Here is a 19,775-nt window from a genome sequence, read left to right as displayed (position 1 = left end):
GGTGAAAGGGGCTGGTCTGTCTAGACTTCTTGAAATAAAATCTGCACCTTCAGCAAAGGACTATATATAATATATCTCCTTAAAAGAAAAATGTGCCGGGTTCTCCTAATTGGAGATCTGAAAATAAGTTTTCTTAAGGCTCCTGCCCACGGACGGATATTTGCTGTGGAATCCGCAGCGGGCATCTGCACCAAATAGGGCCCATAGCATGCTATGGGAAAATCGATTCTTCCTGCATACTTGCGGAAACCAACCGCAGCATGCTTCATTTTTTTGCTGATTCCATGTGGACGGCTTCCATTTAAATCAATGAAAGCCGTCTGATCCGCGGCCCTTCCGCAATGACAATACGGAAGGTTCATGGATTCCACGGCATCGCTGGGCGATGACTCGGAACAGCAGTTGCTTAAAAAAAAAATCTGCATTGCGCATCTGATGGCAAGCCATACGGACCATCCGCAGTACAGAAGAAGATGAAACTAACCAGGTAAGCGCAGACGCTGCTGGTAGAGCCGGGCTGCACTGTGGGATTCCGCATGCAGAATCCGGCTCTGCAGTGTGCAGGAGGCCTAAATCAGACATGACTTTAAGAAGCCATTTAAAGTATAATAAGGGAAAAATATCTGCTTCAGCATAAGCAGGTATTAGCCTTTACACAGGGCAATTATTGCCCAAATAATTGCTGGAAACAGCGAATTCAGGCGATAGTTGATCCGTGTATACATGGCCACCAAAAGGGCACTGAGCAAGAAATTGCTCACTTGTTGGAGTCACTTAGTTTTAAGCTCACCTAAAAATCAACTGATTTTTGGCCCATGTAAACAGGGAATCTTTCATCTATGAATGACTGCTTGTTTGCAGTGAATGGAGTTGGGTGGCCAAAAGACATCTCCAGCACACTCCGCTTCCATGCTCTGAACAGCTGCATGAAAGCACAGGAGCGACAGTCGTCCTGTGTAAAGGTACCGTTAAGCCAGCCATACATATTAGATAAAAGGCCATAAAACCGAATGATTTTTATGGGACTGACGGACAATCTAAATGTGAATGGCAGCAGTTGACCGTTGGATTTCAATATGCTTGAACTGTTTTCCCACCAATAGATAAGCACTGCCAGAGGTGTCTGTGACGGACTGATCTCCCTTTCCCTACTGAAATAAATATACACGCTCAGGGGTGCAAACTGATTCAGCTGTTTCATGACCATTTTAAGTATAAAAAAAAAAAAAAAAAAAAAAAAGGTACTCTTACCAGATTGGGGGAGATGGGGGGAATTTTGTAATGTGAGACAGGAGGTAAAACCAATGGAAGACGCTGGAGAGGAGCATAAGCGTTAAGAGTTTCTATTTTTGTGGTCTTAATGGATATATTATGTCTGTCGTCATCTGAAAAAAAGGAACATAGATAAAATAAATAATTAAAGTTACTATGTTGGTAAGTAAATTTAATATTAAGATGCAATAATTACACGGAGTCTGTCAGCAGTTTCAAACCCTTAAAGTCGCCCATAGCACAATACAACTGATGGGGAGAGCAGTTTGAACATACTTATGTTGATGGCCATGCAGGTTCCATTAGCAACCAAGTTTTATTTCCCCAGGCGTCTGTCCCTTCATACTCAGCGCCCAAGGCTCTCTGTAGAGGGCGCTCTTGAACCCCTCCATTCTGCTTTGAGTGACAGCTCAAGAGGTCTCTTAACAGAGGGGCTGGCGATGCTCAGTGCACAGAGCCCTAGGCACTAACCAGAAAGGGATCACTTCTTGGCCCACCAAGATCACAGGGCTAGGGAAAATAAAACTTGGATTTCTTGGACATACATATGTTGACAGCTATGCAGGTTGTATGTTTAAACTGCACTTCTAGCTACTTATATAGTGCTGTCAGCAGTTTTGAGGGGTCAGAACTGCTGACAAACTCCTTTTTAAATCCTATATTTATTTAAAAAAATTACAGATATACAGTACTGTCCAAAAGTGTTAGGCAGGTGTGCATAAAAATGCTAAGAAGTAAGAATGCTTTCATAAATAGAAGTGTTAATAGTTTATTTTTGTCAATGGAAAGTCAGAGTGAATGAACAAAAGATAAATGTAAATCAAATTAATCTTTGGTGTGGCCGCCCTTAAAGGAGATGTCCCGAGGCAGCAAGTGGGTCTATACACTTCTGTATGGCCATAATAATGCACTTTGTAATGTACATTGTGCATTAATTATGAGCCATACAGAAGTTATAAAAAGTTTTATACTTACCTGCTCCGTTGCTGGCGTCCTCGTCTCCATGGTGCCGACTAATTTTCGCCCTCTGATGGCCAAATTAGCCGCGCTTGCGCAGTCCGGGTCTTCTCCTCTTCTCTATGGGGCTCCGTGTAGCTCCGTGTAGCTCCGCCCCGTCACGTGCCGATTCCAGCCAATCAGGAGGCTGGAATCGGCAATGGACCGCACAGAAGCCCTGCGGTCCATGAAGACAGAGGATCCCGGCGGCCATCTTCAGCAGGTGAGTTTGAAGACGCCGGACCGCCGGGATTCAGGTAAGCGCTGTGCGGGTGGTTTTTTTAACCCCTGCATCGGGGTTGTCTCGCGCCGAACGGGGGGGGGGTTTAAAAAAAAAAAAAAAACGTTTCGGCGCGGGACATCTCCTTTAACCTTCTCAACAGCATCAATTCTTCTAGTTTCACTTGCACGGAGTCAGGGATTGTGTAGGATTATAGTCAGGTGTATGATTAACCAATTCTAATATACAAGGCAGGTGATAATTATCATCATTTTCATAAGTAGGTTGAAGCACAGTCATTATCTGAAACAGAAACAGCTGTATAGGAGGCTTAAAACTGGGTGAGGAACAGACAAATTCTGCTACAAAAGGTGAAGTTGTGGAAGACAGTTTTATCTCACAGGTCATACAACATGGCAAGACTAAGCACAGCAACAAGACACAAGATGTATCAGCAAGGTCTCTCCCAAGCAAATATTTCAAGGCAGACTGGGATTTCAAGATGTGCTGTTCAAGCTCTTTTGAAGAGGTACAAAGATACAAGCAACATTGAGGATGTAGATGCAGTGATAGGCCAAGGAAACTTAGTGGGGCAGATGAACACCACATCATGCTTACTTCCCTGTGAAATTGGAAAATATCCAGCAGTGCCATCAGCTCAAAACAGCAGGTAGCAGTGAAACATGGTGGAGAGTGGTACAATAATGAGTGTCAGCAGGCAGCAGTGAAGCATGGTGGAGAGCGGTACAATAATGAGTGTCAGCAGGCAGCAGTGAAGCATGGTGGAGAGCGGTACAATAATGAGTGTCTGTAGACAGCAGTGAACCACGGGGAGGTTTCTTGCAAGTTTGGGGCTGGATTTTTCAAGAAATGGAGTTGGGGATTTGGTCAGGCTTAATGATGTGCTCAGTGTTGAGAAATACAGGCAGGTACTTATGCCCCATGTAATACCATCAGGGAGGCGTCTGATTGGCTCCAAATTTATTCTGCAGCAGAACAACAAACCCAAATAATACAGCCAATGTCATTCAGAACTATCTGCAGTGTAAAGAACTAAGAGTCCTGGAAGTGATGATATGACCCAACATTATTGAGTCTGTCTGGGATTACAAGAAGATACTTTGTAAGCCTACATCTATAGAAGATTGGTGGTTAGTTCTCAAAGATGTTTGGAACAACCTCACTGCTCACTTCCTTAAAAAACTGTGTGCAAGTGTACCTAGAAGAACTGATGCTGGCAAAGGGTGCTCACACCAAATATAGATGTGATTTGAATTTCTCTTTTGTTCATTCACTTTGCATTTTGTTAATTGACAAAAATAATCTATTAACACTTCTACTTTTGAAAGCATTCTTACTTTTAGGCCTCAGTCAGATGGGCGCTTTTTCGCGTGATTTGCGCATGCGTCCGGCGATTTTTTAAAAACCATTGCTTTGCAATGGTATCGGACACATGAGCGCTTTTTATGCGCTCGTCCGATAAATTATAGAACAGAAATCGCAGATCGCACCTATCTGCGATCTGCGATTCCTGTTCTCTTCTCTATATGCGCTCAATGGGGCCGGCGGCAGCAGCGACGACCCCATTGAGAACATATAGTAGACAAATCATTCTCCTCTGCCACAGCTGTAACAGCTGTGGCAGAGAAGAACGATGTTTGCCCATTGAATTCAATGGAGCCGGCAATACAGCCGGCTCCATTGAAAGCTATGGGCTGCCGGCGAGCGCAGGATGAATTGTCGGGAAGGGCTTAAATATATTAGCCCTTCCCTGCAATTCATGAATTCATGAATGGGTGAGTGAGTGCTGCCTCTGAATGTCATTCAGCTGAGAGCTGCCCCTGAGCCAATCAGAGGCAGCACTCACTCACCCATTCATGAATTCATGAATGGGTGTGAGTGAGACCTGCCTCTGATTGGCTCAGCGCTGAGCCAATCAGGGGCAGGTCTGACTCACACCCCCCTCACACCCACTGCAGGCCGGCCGCGCTGAACTCCGTCTCCCGGGACAAGGTGAGTATATATATTTTTTTTATTTTTACACATTTCTGGATGAATTGCAGGGAAGGGCTTATAAATTTAAGCCCTTCCCGACAATTCATCCCGCGCTCGCCCGCAGCGCATTGCTTTCAATGGAGCCGGCTGTATTGCCGGCTCCATTGAATTCAATGCGCTGGACAGCTCCGGCCCGTTTGTAATGAAACACGGCTAGGAGCAGATTTTTCGGGCGATTTTTTTTGGCCCCGGTCACGCGATTTGCAGATGCGCATCCGCCATGCGATCCGCAAATCGTGCGAAAAAACGCCCGTGTGACTAAGGCCTTACTCAGCATTTTCTCCACACCTGCCTAAAAGTTTTGCACAGTACTATTTATATGCCCATGGCAACTTATATACTCCCTTGAAGCTAGAACCTGTAAAACTCCCTTTTTGGAGTTTTTATTTATTTTAATAAAAAAACAGTCTTAGGGCGCATTCAGGCGACCGTATATCGGCCGGGTATTCACGCCGGCCGATATACAGCGTCTCTCTCTGCAGGGGGAGGAGGCTGGAAGAGTCGGGAGCAGTGCTCTGAGCTCCCGCCCCCTCTCTGCCTCCTCTCTACCCCCTCTGCACTATTTGCAATGAGGAGGCGGGACAGGGGTGGGGCTAAGTTTCGGGGGGGGGGGATTAGCTTCGCCCCCATCCCGCCTCGTCTCATTGAAAATAGTGCAGAGGGGTGGAGAGGAGTCAGAGATGGGGTGGGAGCTTAGAGCACTGTGCCCGACTCTTCCAGCCTCCTCCCCTGCAGAGAGAGACGCCGTATATCGGCTGGGCGTGAAAACCCAGCCGATATACGGTCGTGTGAATGCACCCTTATTAGTTCACACTGCTTCCAAAAAGTTAAAGCATTACTTGAAATATACTTACTCTAGAAAGAAATTCATTATACGAGTATGCTCCCCTATTATTTAAACTGCTATTTTTAAAGCGGAAGCCTTCAATAAATGAAATATAAATTCTCCACCATGGTTTTCACACCTCAAAGTTCCCACTTTTTTTTAAAGAAGAATATTTTCTCTGATTGAAGCTACTTCTGGTCATACTTCCTCCTGTTCTTACCAGAGATGGATTCCTCCCAATGGCGGCAAATGAGGTCCTCCAGACAAGCCACCGCTTCCTTCCAAGCATCATCAAACAGACAAGCCAGCACTGCCTCTTTCTTACAGTACTGTGGAGAAATTGGGGGATAGCCCATCTTCAAGCTGTCCAGGGACATCACTCTCTTCCATTCAAAGAATTCATCATCCCTGAAGAGCAAAGTTATAAATATCAAATGTGTAAAAGTTTATTTGGGAAAGATCACGCTCTGTTCCTTCGGTAAAAAAAAAAAACCTGAAAAAAAACTGTTAAACTATCTAAAGACAAACTAAAAAATTCAAACATCTGTATAATTTCAAGAGTTGTATGAGATGAGATTAAAAGAAAAGTTTTAAGATTGAGCGTCTTTTGAGCCTCATGTGGCGCAGAGTGCTAAGGCCTCATGTCCACTGGCATAACTGAATTGCGGAATCCGCAATGTTCTCTCGCGTGGATGATCTGCAGTTCAGTATGCCCATAAACTATCATTGGACATTTGCAGATGTCATTTTTTTTCCCCGGCATGCTCCATTTTCTGCGGCTTTCCCACAATGACGGCTTCTGCAGGCTTCCATTATGTCTGCAGCTGAAACCGGGGATAAGCAGGTGTTTAAAAAAATAAAAGGAACGGCGCATGTGCGTGGAACGCCGACGGTGTCCCGGGCCCGTCTGCTGTGCGGAAGACAGAAGATCTAGCCATGATAGAGGAGAGCCCCGCAGCGTCCAGACAGGCGATTAAAATTTATTTTTTGGGCTCATGCCTGCGGGCCGATTGGAATCCGCTGCGGGATTCTGCATGACGGAACCGTGCAGGCCTGTGGACATGAGGCCTAATGCCCAATGTCCACAGGCGGATTTGATTAGCAAAATCCGCATGGCTCACCGGCGTGGGTGATCCACAGTTCAAGTCACCTATAGGGAAGCATTGGACATCTGCACTCCATTTAACACCTGCAGATTTGATTTTAAATGATTTGCAGATACTACGCACGTATAATAAATCGCAGCATGCTCCATTTTGTCGCGTATCATGTGCAGATGTGGCTCCCATCATCTCTATCGGAGCTTACGATTCGCAGGGCATCCACAAATACATTTAAATACATTTGCGGATTCACTGCAGATTTGAAGGTTTACACTGTTCGATTGTACGACCGTGTGTGCCAGCATGTCGTACGCTTATGTTGGTATGTATGTGTGTATAATACGCGCCAAGATACAACATGCTGCAGGTGTGAGTGGCCAAATACAAATCAATGTGCTATTTGCATCATGTGACGCGCAATGACAATACCCCCATGTGAGGCCGGCCTTATTGTACTTTGCATATTAAGGTATCTATATGCATTTCATGCCTCATAATCTTCAAGATCTGCTCGCTGTTCGTAAGAACATTCTTGATTATATCGAGACATTAAAAATCAGTAACGACGTAGCACAACTCCAAGCTAAGATGTGTATATAATTGTATCCAGCCTAGACAATCCTTTGTAAGCTAAATGCATCTAACATGTTTCCCCGATAGTAAGACATCCCCCGATTTTCAGAGGAGGCTTGAAATATAAGCCTTCCCCTGAAAATAAGCCCTAGCTAGCTTATAGGTCTGGAAAAAAAAAAAACTTACCTACCGCGATTCCGGGTTCTTGCGCGGATTTCTGTTGCTACTACAGACTGCCGGGTCTTTCTTCAAGCTGACAAAGCAGTTCTTCCTGGAAGGGGGGGCTTGAATACCCCGTATCCAGGAAGCGAAAGCTCTGATTGGTTAATGCAGTGCCAGCTTTCATTGGCAGAAGTAGCACTGGATTAACCAATCACAGCCATTCAATGATGTAATTGAATCGCAATTGCATGCACATCACACAATGTGCGAATGCATGAAAGGTCTTTACAGTCCTATTTAAAATAATGTGCAATGCATTCCGTGGAACGAGAAAAATTTTTACATCGCAGTATCGCTGGGGGGAAAACACCGCTCATGTGTAGGATTCCATTTGAAGGAATAGAATTCATATTCGCGTGAGTTAAGTAGGTCTCGCAACGCACAAAACTCACAAGAGTGTCGCGCTCGTGTGCTTGTAGCTTTAGGCTGGCTTCACATGGGGGCTAAAATTGTGCAAGATTTGTGCGTTGAGAGACGCACAAATGTGAACCCTATTTTTTTGAATGGTGTCATACACACGAGCAATGTTTTCCTGCATGGCACCGTGATGCTATGAGGGAAACACATTGCAGCTTGTTCTATCATGCTGCTTGCTCTCGCATTGTAGCCCCATTGTTTTCAATAGGGGCGGCAGTAGCATCACACCAGGTGCTAGGTGCCGAGTGATACAAGATCTTCCAATGAAAACAATGGGAGGAACTCCACCATCCCCACAGCTAACAGCCATGTCAGGGGATTCCCTTCTTCCCTGAAGTGAAAACGCCTCACATGCTTGGGTATTTCACATGGGGGGCAAAACACTTATATGGGGGTGGGATTCACGACCCCATATCGCTCTCGCCTGTATGACAAGTAATGGATCCATACAGGGCTCCAGCTTTCGGATGTGATTTAAAATGCCAAGCAATTGAACTACAAAGTATATTACAAAGTTAGAAACTTTTCACAGTAAAATAATTAGGGCGTCTCCAAAGTGTGGAAACACCCATACAGAATGAAAACCGTTTGATAGACAGAGATCCAATTTTGCATTCAAGCTGCAGGGGAAACCGCTTAGGCCATGTCACCAAAATGTCAGCCATTTTGAATACCACCATCATGGATTCAAGTCTGATTTTTCCAATGAGAAGGTAGGTGTATATCAAAACTGGCAGAAAATGTTGCCTACCTTCCAAAAAAAAAACAATGGCGCATCATTTTAACTTTATTCATTCTCATGTTAATAAGTTTTCATTCATGGGAGAGAGAGAGACCAGACAAGGGGCAAAGGATATGGCGCCGCCCCGTGTATATAACAAAAAATAACCCTGAACCAGTAAAAGAAAACAGCAAGAGGGCAAGCAACAAAAAGACCAAAGAAGAAAACAAACAAGCAATACAAGAACTGTTACTATTGGCTACGATAAAGCACATTGTTTAATTAGAGACAGTTTACCCAAAGAACTGAACACTGAGAGAGAGATCTTAGGGGGGGAGGGAGAGGGGGAGGGGGGAGGGAAGGGGGGGAAACCAAAGTTATGTAAGAAATGTTTTAATAATATGTAAAAGGTGAAAAAAGTTTAATAAAAAACACTTTAATTAAAAAAAAATAAGTTTTCATTCTATATGGGCATTTCCATTCTATACCTTTGTGAGACCCTATATATCTGATTTACATAGAACTGGAATAGACCTTAACAAGCCTCCATTCATGAAGCTTACTTACATAAGTTAATACACCTCTTTACATATTCTTGCTCCAATAATTACTCACCTGTCTCGGCTATCAAAAGCCAAATATTCCTCCATTGTACCATCGGACATGATTACCCCTACACCATCTTCATCCTCATCCTCTTCATCATACAGAGAAAAAGACACTGGGGCAGTGGTGTCATTAGGCATGGAGAGAGAAAACCTTGTGCCAACAATACCCAACCTGGAATACACACCATATATCAGAAACGTAAACCTGCAGGAACAGCTAAAAAATATATATATTTTTTGCAACAAGTTTCATTTAAGAACAGCACTCACTAAGGTGGGGTCCCTTACGGCTGTAAGCTTAAAACGCTGTGGGGGTCACGCAGTAATCATACGCCCATGTGAGCCCGGCCTTAGGCAGTTTTCATGTATGTACTCTGGTATTCTGTTTTCCTGCTCAGTAAAGCCATTCTCACAGGACTGTATGTAAAAACGCAGAGTTTTTTACGCAACTTTCACTGCATACAGGGCTGCGTTTTGTGCACATTTGCCTGCATTTTTACTGCGTGTTTTTGCGCAGTAAAATCGCAGACAAGCAAGCTGATGTCACAACTTTTTTTATGCAGGTGGCATAGCAACCGACTTCGAAAACGCAGTATTAATTGTGCAATTACGTTTTTTGTATCCTATTCATTTTAATGAGCGATTTATAGATGAAATACGAGCTAAGATGCCAATAATAGGACATGATGTGTGTGATTTTGCATGTGTAAAATACGCAGCAAACAAAATGCTTGTGTGACAGTGGCCTTATAGGAGCAGGAAAGCGGAATCCCCTGGCCGAGTCTACCTGTCTTAGCCCACAATCACACATCCCTTTTTTTTTTTTAAGCGTTTAACGCTGCGTTTTTAGCGCAGCGGAAAACGCTGTCAAATGTTACCATTGATTTCAATGGGGCTTCTCAGACATACGCTAAAACGCAGCATTTTTAACGCTGCTTTTTTAAAGCTCTGTCTGTTCTATTTTCATGCGTTTCTGTGTTCTAAAACATGTTGCTTTGCCCATTGAAATGAATGTTGTGCATTTTCAGCACTGCTGGTAGAATGTGGTTACTACGTTTTGACTGCGTTTTTTCAGTTCTAGCAATATCCGCTTGCTTGTCTGCTTTTATAACTATGCTGAAAATACAGAAAACGCTGCGTTTTTACAAGCGCATGTGTGAGAGTGGCCTTATAACGGAATCAAACAGCGCGGATGGACCCCATTGACTGTAATGGCATCCGTTTGATTTCTGCTCAGCCATCCGGCATTTTACTGGCCGAACATGTCCTGCATGCAGTGCTTTTTCCTCTGGTATTTTGTGCCCGATCCGTGATGGAACCTCTGAACGGAGGTTCCAGTGCAGATGTGAAAGGGGCCTCATACAGATGCTCTTCTTTAGAACAAACTGACTTTTCCGTTTTGCACACAAGCTGGCGGATTTTTCCTTAAAGTGCTGTTATTACATCATCCAAAATACAAAATGATGGTAAAATCAAACAAATCTAGAAAATAATTCAAATTACATAAAAAAAACCAAATGTCTTTAATAAGAATCACAGTACGCAGATATCCATTGCACGTGGCCCCTCTAGCACTAATTACCCCCAATGAAAGACTTCTGGTTTTAGAAGGACATTGGTTCTACTGAGGTTTAGTGCAAACATACAGAATAAGAAGTAAATCGTAAAACAATTAATACATTTCATTTTTTTAAATTTAATGTCAAGGGTCTCAACATTCTTCAAAACATGTTTTCTCCAATTCCTTGGGCTGCGCAAAAGATATAACAATCATCCAACAAACAAGCAGATACTCAATCATCGGCTGATTGTTGACTTTCATCAGGCATAAAAAAATGCTCCCCAATCGTCTGTAGATCTTTGCTTTCATGTATTATATAATATGCTTTCTGCAGCTTGTTATACACTAATACATAGAAGCCGCAGACGCCAAAAGGTGCAAAATTCATAATAATAAAAAAAAAATGTATATATATATATCACACACACACACACACACATATATCTCAACCCAAAATACGTGCATTTTAGGTAAAAAGAAGATTCCTCCAAAAGGTATTACCGCTGGCCGTAGTCTATACATGCTTCATTTCAAACATCATAATTTCACTTCAAGTTACCAGTTAATCAGAAATTTATTTTCACTCATCAAATCTGCTAATAAAGATTATCACATGATGTGGAAAAGCTTCCGTTTCCATATACTGCTATAGATGATAATCATATATTAAATTGTGTGCAGTTTGTACTTACTCGCTGGACTCTTTCGCATGGGTGGCACTGAATGGTATGGAAGCAGTAGCTTCAGAATTACTGGAGTGCCAGCTGCATCCATCGTCTGCAGGGGGCACTACCTGCTTGCCTTGTATTCTGAAATATTGACAGATAAACACAGTGAAGGGACCAATACTAAGTATAATTCTTCAAACCATATTCAGTAATCATTTAAATTGGCTGGATACTTTGCAAGGAGATTCATTTCTTAAAGTGGGTTTTCCAGTGAGAATACTACTGATGACCTATCTTCAGGATAGGTCATCAATAGTTGATCAGCTGGGGTCTGTCACTTGGGACCCCGACCGATCAGCTGATTGTCCGCCCACTGACAACGCCGCAATAACACTGAAGCCGGAGTGGAAGCAGTGGTAGTCTGTGGCCGGCGCTACCGTAGTAACTGCAGACACGGCTCGTGTTGATTTCAAGCGCCGGCCACTACAGAGAGGTTAGGGCAGAGACTTCTGCTGTGACCTCTGTGTAATTGAGATGCTGTCAGCAGGTGCGCAATCAGCTGATTGGAATCTGTCCCTCCAGATCCCGACCAGACGATCAACTATTGATAGCCTATCGTGCAGATAGATCATGCATAGTGTTCTCCCTGGGAAATCCCCTTTAATATCTTTATTGCAATCTCTCCATTTCTGATCTAGACATCATTTTAAAAGATGCCTGCAGCCCCACAGGGTTAGGCTACATCCACACTCATCTTTATGTGCATTGCGCCAAAGCATTATGCAGCACTTTACAAATGGACGAGAAAGACTGCGGCTGTTCCGTTCGCTGTGGCCGTACCCTTTCATTGAAGTCAATAATAAGACAGTACACGGTAAGCTTTTAAGCTCTTTCTAGTAGTGGCACAAGCAAGGTAGCACGTTGTTTTTTAAATAGATGGCTATGAAAAGGATTTGATGGTCAGTCGCTACCAAACAGACCTCTAATTGTTACATGGATTTAATTAGTCACTGACTTTTCAAACAACTGGTGACTATGTGATAACCAGCAAAAGTGCAAATCACTTGATCTAAAACCGTGATGGCGAACCTATCACACGCGTGTCAGCACTGACACTCGTAGCCATAGTAGCTGACACGAGGCCGCTCACTCCGTTAGTGAATACTGGCCAGGGCCCGCGGCCCCCTGCTGGTATTCACTAACCAGCACTACTAGCAGCGCTGATCCCGGCGCACACTGTGATGTCAGTGTGCAGCCGGGATCCTCCTCCCCCCTCCCCTGACATCTCCTACCTGTTGGTTCCGCGAGAGCGTCTGGGGGAGGAGGCATCTGGCAGCACACTGACGTCACAGTGTGTGGCGGGGATCATCTCTGCTAGCAGCGCGCCGAGCACAGGAGGAGCTGAGCTTCCAGGAGGTAGGTACGTGGGTCTCGGGGGGCACTCACTGGGGGTCAGTTACTGCTGGCAGGCCGCTGTGGGGGTCAGTCACTGCTGGGGGGCCACTGTTGCTGCTGGGGGGCCGCTGTCGCCACTGTGGGTGCACTGTCACCACTGGGGGCTCATCATTACTGAGATAAGTGAGGGGAAGGCTGCGAGAGGCGTGGGCCTGTGCTATGGGTGTTTTGGGTTTATTAAATACAGTTATACATTACAATTATACATTTTTGTTATTTAAACTATAAATATTGCAAATTTATGTTTTTTTTTCTCGAAGTGACACACCACCCGAGTTACCCGAGACTCATATGGACATTGCTGCAGCAGATGTTAAGTGATTTACTTTCCTACAGTACAGCTACTGGAATAGCATCTACACTGCTCAGTACTTCACTAGTTTTCTGCATGATAATGTTATTTATCAGTGTGTGCTACAGAGAAATAAGGAGCAGAGGCAGCTTTAAAGGGCTTTTCCAAGGTATTTATTTCATACAGCTTTGGGACCCCCAGTGCCTATAACTATATAAAATAAATATACTCAACACAGCACCGGACTGCCGTTTCAGCGGTCTGGTGCCGCAGCATCTGAGAGGTGATGTCACACAGCCAGAAGGCCCAGCAGGCTTATGAGACATTATCAGAGAGGTCCCTGTTGGGCAATCTGTTGGCTGAAGTGGTCACATGGGTAAACAACGGTTTGCATATCTGAGAGATTTTACTGTTCTATGGAAATAGTCTAAGAAACTGATGGAGCTATAGACACCGTTTTTTTTGCATGTCCTATTCCTGTCAGTTTCACAGATGAGGAATAAAGCATACCACTGCATGCGCGTGTGCTGTGTATATTGTGCAGCGCATGGACTGCTGTCAGTGTGCTGTCCAATGCGTGTTGTGCCTGCATTTACAGCCAGAGTGCATCTAACTTAAAAGTATATTTCTATTCTTTTGTTACTCCTTTAATTCCAAGTTAAATAAGCTAGTAAGCCACCTGATTTCCATTGGATACATTATGAAAGATATCGCTTATCATATAAGGCTGCCTGTCCAGCCGCGGGGAACGCAGTGAACGCATTCCATAGACTACTATGAAAAGCGCAGCCCCCCTGTCCACGAGCAGAGAATCATAGCGATTCTCCGCTCGCAGGATTTAAATCGCAGCATGCTGCGATTTGCCGCGATTCTCCGTGGTGAGCATCTGTCAGATAGGCTCAGCGCGGAGAGCCGTCCGCTCTCCCCTGCTTCCTAGCAATGGCTCCCGTGGCGGAGATCCGCCGCAGGATATCGCTATGCCCGTGGAAGGAGCCCTAGGGAAGGTTTTGCTGCATTTTCCTCACACACGGTTAATGTCCTAAAACAGTTAGAAACCATCCAGTTGAGCTCTCAGTAAGTGAAATACCGCAGGTGTGGGAAGGACGATGTCCACTGATGGCACTCTTCTTGCAGACCTTCCACAAGCGTACTGGCCTTCTGCTCATATAGCAGCTCATCAATCTGGTTGAAAATCTTCTGCACTTGTCTTGTTGCAGCCTGGTCAAACTCCTGCCAATACAAGGAAGACAATACATGTTCAGCATCCATCACTGTGTGGCATTCTGCAGCATGAATTTCAATCACTAATCTAAGGCCGCCTGCATATGGCCAGGTCGGATTTCATATGCAGGATCCCGCAGCGGAATTCAACCCTGTGCCCGGCCGGTGACCCCTGCGTACCTGTCCGTATTCTTCTTATCTGGTGCACAGATGCACAGTACAGATAAAGCCGCACCGTCGCGGATCCCGCAACCTTTCCACAATGATGATTGCGGAAGGGCCGCGGCTGGACGGCTTCTATTGACTGCATCTCTGTAGAGGTAATGGGGTTTTTCCATAGCATGCTATGGGCAGTATTTGCTGTGGAATCTCGCTAACAGAAGGGTGTCCTGAGTGGGGGGCACCATCTTCTATAGATCTGTCAATGTCTATTTGTTGGAGCATCGCACACAAACTATACGACCAATTGACATGAAGTTTTGCAACCAGTATAATCTTCACCCAAAGATGTTTATAGGCCCCCAATAATTCAGAAATGTTGTTGTCTTGGCAACCTTATTTGCATTTTTTTTTCCCTTTCCTTGAATTTTAATGCAGCAACCCCCAAAATTGCTTTCACCAATGGATTCTACGGACTCGATTTAGTATTCCTGGTTATTTCCAACACGTAATTCCCATTAGAAGAGTCAGACTGAACGTGACAATTTGTGTTTCAGGAAATGATATATCCCCAGACAGGAATACAGCAGAAAAAGCAGTTGCCTATAGCAACCAATCACAGCGCAGCTTTTATTTTACCTAAGCAGTATAATATATAACAACCAATTACAGCACAGCTTTTAATTTACCTCAGCAGTATAATATATAGCAACCAATCACAGCGCAGCTTTCATTTTACCTCAGCAGTATAATATATAGCAACCAATCACAGCGCAGCTTTCATTTTACCTCAGCGCTAAAAGGATTAAAAGCTGTTGACTATAACAACTAATCACAGCACGGCTTTCATTTCAGCAGATTAACAAATGAAAGCTGAGCTATGATTGGTTGCTATTGGCAACAAAAAATACACAATTTTACTCAAACCAGACCAAAAATGGGGATTTGTATACGACACAAACAGACAGATTGTGTTTTAGGTATAAGTAGCTTTCATTTTATTTCAGCACTGAACATTAAAAGCTGTTGCCTACAGCAACCAATCACAGCACACCTTTTATTTTACCTCAGCAGTATAATATATGGCAACCAATCACAGCACAGCTGTTATTTTACCTCAGCAGTGTAATATATGGCTAATACATTCACATAGCATTAACCAGCATCAGTGTGCTTCCACATATTTATGTGTACGTTCTGTTTTCCTCTTCTCTTACATAAAAAATATCCCTTTTGTATAGCTTGCGTTCTGTATCGGGTACCTGGGATATATATTCTGGTCCGATTTGAGTGAAATTTTGCATAAGCGTTCCTCAGCACCAAATAACGAATACAGGCGCAATTAAAAATCGAAAACTCACAGACTTCCCTGGTAATTTTTATTGCCAACAGCAACCAATCACAGTTCAGCTTTTGTTTCTTATACTTCTGAGGTAAAATAAAAGCTGGGCTGTGATTGGTTGCTATGGGCAACAGCTTTTAATATTGGACGACTTCCACAACAGTGCGGTGCCGGACTCATTGTTGTGGCTCACTTTCTATATTACAGGTCTGCCATTCATAACATCGCCGTGCAGCGCATCGGTATATCTACCAGTTTCTAATATATCGCCTGCACCAAAATATATGATTGAAAATATACAGATTCTCGATACAGCCGGTCATAGAGTGCCTTCAGTTATAAGCGGGGTGGTGACAATCCAAACCAGCGCATGAGCTAAAAACTACTGTCAACAATAAGTGGCAATACATATTTTTTCCTTTTTGAAACATTTCTATGGGTTTTTACACTTATTTTTACTATGGGTACAATACCTAGGTGTTGTATGATTTGTCAGCAGCTCAGTTAGGCCTTAGTCAGACGGGCGTTTTTAGCCGCAATTTGCGCATGCGTCCGACGATTTTATAAAACCATTGCTTTGCAATGGTATCGGACACATGAGAGCTTTTTATGCGCTCGTCCGATAAATTATAGAACAAAAAAAAAAAAAAAAACGCAGATCGCACCTATCTGCGATCTGCGATTCCTGTTCTCTTCTCTATATGCTCTCAATGGGACCGGCGGCAGCAGCGCCGACCCCATTGAGAACATATAGAAGACAAATCATTCTTCTCTGCCACAGCTGTTACAGCTGTGGCAGAGAAGAACGATGTTTGCCCATTGAATTCAATGGAGCGGCAATACAGCAGGTTCCACTGAAAGCAATAGGCTGCCAGCGTGCGCGGGGTGAATTGTCGGGAAGGGGTTAAATATATAAGCCCTTCCCTGCAATTCATCCTAAAATGTGTTAAAATTAAAAAAAATTGTATACTCACCTTTCCGCTGCAGCCGGAGTCCAGCCGCAGCCGCTGTCAGTTCTCCTGAACTGCTCCTCGGCACTATTCAGCCGGCGGGGCTTTAAAATCCCCGCCTGCTGAATGATCTGCCTTTGATTGGTCACAGCCCTGAATTCATGAATGGGTGAGTGACTGCTGCCTCTCAGCGCTGAGCCAATCAGGGGCAGGTCTGACTCACATCCATTCATGAATTCATGAATGGGTGTGAGTGAGGCATGCCTCTGATTGGCTCAGCGCTGAGCCAATCAGAGGGCAGGTCTGACTCACACCCCCTTCACACCCACTGCAGGACGGCCGCGCGGAGCTCCGGCTGCCGGGAGAAGGTGAGTATACATTTTTTTTTTTATTTTAACACATTTTAGGATGAATTGCAGGGAAGGGCTTATATATTTAAGCCCTTACCGACAATTCATCCCGGGCTCGCCCGCAGCGCATTGCTTTAAATGGAGGCGGCTCTATTGCCGTCTCCATTGAATGCAATGCGCTGGACAGCTCCGGCCCGTTTCTAATGAAACGCGGCTAGGAGCAGATTTTCGGGCGATTTGCGGGCGACTTGCGCGCACCGGTCACGCGATTTGCGGATGCGCATCCGTCATGCGATCTGCAAATCGCGCGAAAAAACGCCCGTCTGACTAAGGCCTTATACTGCGTCTAGTGTTAATGAATGGCTGATGGTAATATGGAGTAGTGTGTACCTGCAGACAGGACATTTATGTGTGATGTCATATCAGATAACATACGCTCTAGACACACAAAGCTATTATTTCTTACATCAAAGCCCCAGGACAAAACTGAGCTGTTGTCCGTTGACAGACCGGCGCAACTCTGAAACTCCGACCATGAAACCTGGGTATCATTCCTTGCGAATCCAGAATTTCCGGAAACATCTGAAATGCTGAAAATATGAATACAGCAGATCTTTACTGTTCCATTATAATGTATGGTCACAAATCTAATTAATACTAAAATATATAATAATATATGAAATGTATCAAGATTTGTTTTATTGAATTAAAGGTTTATGCTGGAAGCTCATTAGTCACTGATGACATAGTAGCAGTCAGGGCGGACCTAGATACAAGCAGTGGCCATCATTTCTGGGTCGGAACTCTTTCGGTCTCCACAACAGCCTGAATTATTTATTGCAGGTATTCGTCAAGGTGCTGGAATCTTCCTTGACATGACAGTAACTCGCTGTTTGCTGCATATTAATGCTACAACTAGATTCTTTGTTGGATTGAGATCTGCTGACTGCAGAGTCACTGATGTACAGTCAACCGATTGTCACGTTCATGCAGGGATACATGTAGCCTCTCCGCTTGAGGAGGAAAGTTAAATGCGCCCCTCCTTTCTGAGATGGGTACATAAAACCTGTGCAGCCTACAGTGACGAGTGTCCTGAAACATCAGTGCCTGTTGCTGCAGCTTCACTAATATATTTATATACTAGTAATTATTAGGACACAGCTGTGCTACATGCACGCCACATACACGGCACTGCTACATCTACATCACATACAGCTCTGCTACATACAACAGGGATGAAAAGCAGCACGGCAGAGTCCTACACACACTGATCACCCCCTGGTCATGTGACCCCAGACTGCTCCCACACAGGTGACTGATTACAGGACGGTGATATGATGACAGGTCCTGTAAGCACACGGCTGCTGTAGGTGTTTGTTAGTTTACCATCACCTACAAACCCCCATGGCCTCCGTTGCTATGGAATACTAACGAACACCTAGCTGTACAGCAGCCATGTGCAGGACCTTTGATGACGTCACCTCATGTGATCGATGGCGGATCATGTAACTCACTTGTGATGAAGGACCTTTGATGACATCACAGTCACGTGATCAGGGGGCAGAGCATGTAACTAACTCACTCACGGACAAGTGGTTGATAGTAGTTTGAGATATAGAGATTGTATGTATGCATATCTATATATATATATATATATATATATATATATATATATATATATTATCTTGCATTTGCCAAAGTGCTGGCTCCTGTGTATCATTTGCTTTTAAAATTGTCAAAATTGTCACAAGGTTAAGCGTTTAGCAACATGGTGTTGTAACAACCATTGGACCATGAGTAGATATACCCATAAAGGGAGGCATATTATCAGCAATGATACTCAGACTGCGCCATTTACACTGAAGTAAATTACTTCTTAAAGCGGTTGTGCCCATGACTGAATGTTCACCGCTATCCACAGGACAGGGGATAACTTTCAGATTAGTGTGGGTCCAACCGTTGCAACCCCCACCAATCCCGAGAACATGTATTGACATGAGAATGGTAGCAACATGCATCCATTCATTTCAATAGGATAGCTAACCCAGCACTAGAACTTGGCCACTGAAACGCAGTGAGTGGCAGTGCACATATGCAACTGCTGCTGCCCTGCCTTCAGGACATGCCGGAGTCCCGTCCTTGGGATCAGTGGGCATCCTGTGGTTGGACCCCCACCGATCTGAAAGTTATCCCCTACCTTGCAGATGACTTTAACACTGTTCACGTATAACATCACCTCTGTGTCCCATTCATTATAAATGAATCCCATATAACAAGTACCTTTCACACTCAGAAACTGCCTCATATCTTGCGCTGCCAAGAGAGCCGGAGAATCCTTCGCCTCGGTCCGGATGAGGATGGTTCTCTGCAGCTTTTGAAAGGGTCTGATGACTACAAATATAGATAATAATATGATTATTATATGTAGATAAGCTGACACACATGTAAATGACGCAGGACTAGAGATGAGCGAACCTACTCGGCCACGCCCCTTTTTCGCCCGAGCGCCGCGATTTTCGAGTACTTCCGTACTCGGGTGAAAAGATTCGGGGGCGCCGTGGGTGAGTGGGGGGTTGCAGCGGGGAGTGGGGGGGGAGAGGGAGAGAGAGAGGGCTCCCCCCTGTTCCCCGCTGCTACCCCCCGCTCCGCCACGCCTCTCCCCACCCCCCGGCGCCCCCCGAATCTTTTCACCCGAGTACGGAAGTACTCGAAAATCGCGGTGCTCAATCGAGTAATTACTCGAAACGAGTATATTCGCTCATCT

The 19,775-nt window shown here is 44.5% G+C and overlaps 1 protein-coding gene across 4 annotated transcripts in view; it reads right to left on the bottom strand.

Annotated features, from left to right (window-relative positions):
- FAM149B1 (family with sequence similarity 149 member B1) overlaps positions 1 to 19,775 on the bottom strand; it is a 43,184-nt gene that overhangs the window by 21,542 nt on the left and 1,867 nt on the right. For all 4 annotated transcript variants that reach the window (XR_010792602.1, XR_010792603.1, XM_066600588.1 and 1 more), the window contains exons 3-9: positions 19,292 to 19,402; positions 17,478 to 17,601; positions 14,077 to 14,219; positions 11,267 to 11,383; positions 9,021 to 9,185; positions 5,590 to 5,777; positions 1,252 to 1,385 (exon numbers count right to left, since the gene is read on the bottom strand). Coding sequence is in view for 2 of the 4 variants with exons in the window: in XM_066600588.1 (XP_066456685.1) it covers positions 1,252 to 1,385; positions 5,590 to 5,777; positions 9,021 to 9,185; positions 11,267 to 11,383; positions 14,077 to 14,219; positions 17,478 to 17,601; positions 19,292 to 19,402 (982 nt within the window). In the remaining 2 variants the exon portion in view is untranslated. The remainder of the gene's footprint in view (positions 1 to 1,251; positions 1,386 to 5,589; positions 5,778 to 9,020; positions 9,186 to 11,266; positions 11,384 to 14,076; positions 14,220 to 17,477; positions 17,602 to 19,291; positions 19,403 to 19,775) is intronic.

This window comes from Eleutherodactylus coqui, chromosome 4 (genome assembly GCF_035609145.1).
Source record: "Eleutherodactylus coqui strain aEleCoq1 chromosome 4, aEleCoq1.hap1, whole genome shotgun sequence".
In the NCBI taxonomy this organism is placed as follows: Eukaryota; Metazoa; Chordata; class Amphibia; order Anura; family Eleutherodactylidae; genus Eleutherodactylus; species Eleutherodactylus coqui.
The sequence above is the reverse complement of the archived record's forward strand: the minus strand, read 5'-3'. Positions and strand labels throughout refer to the sequence as shown.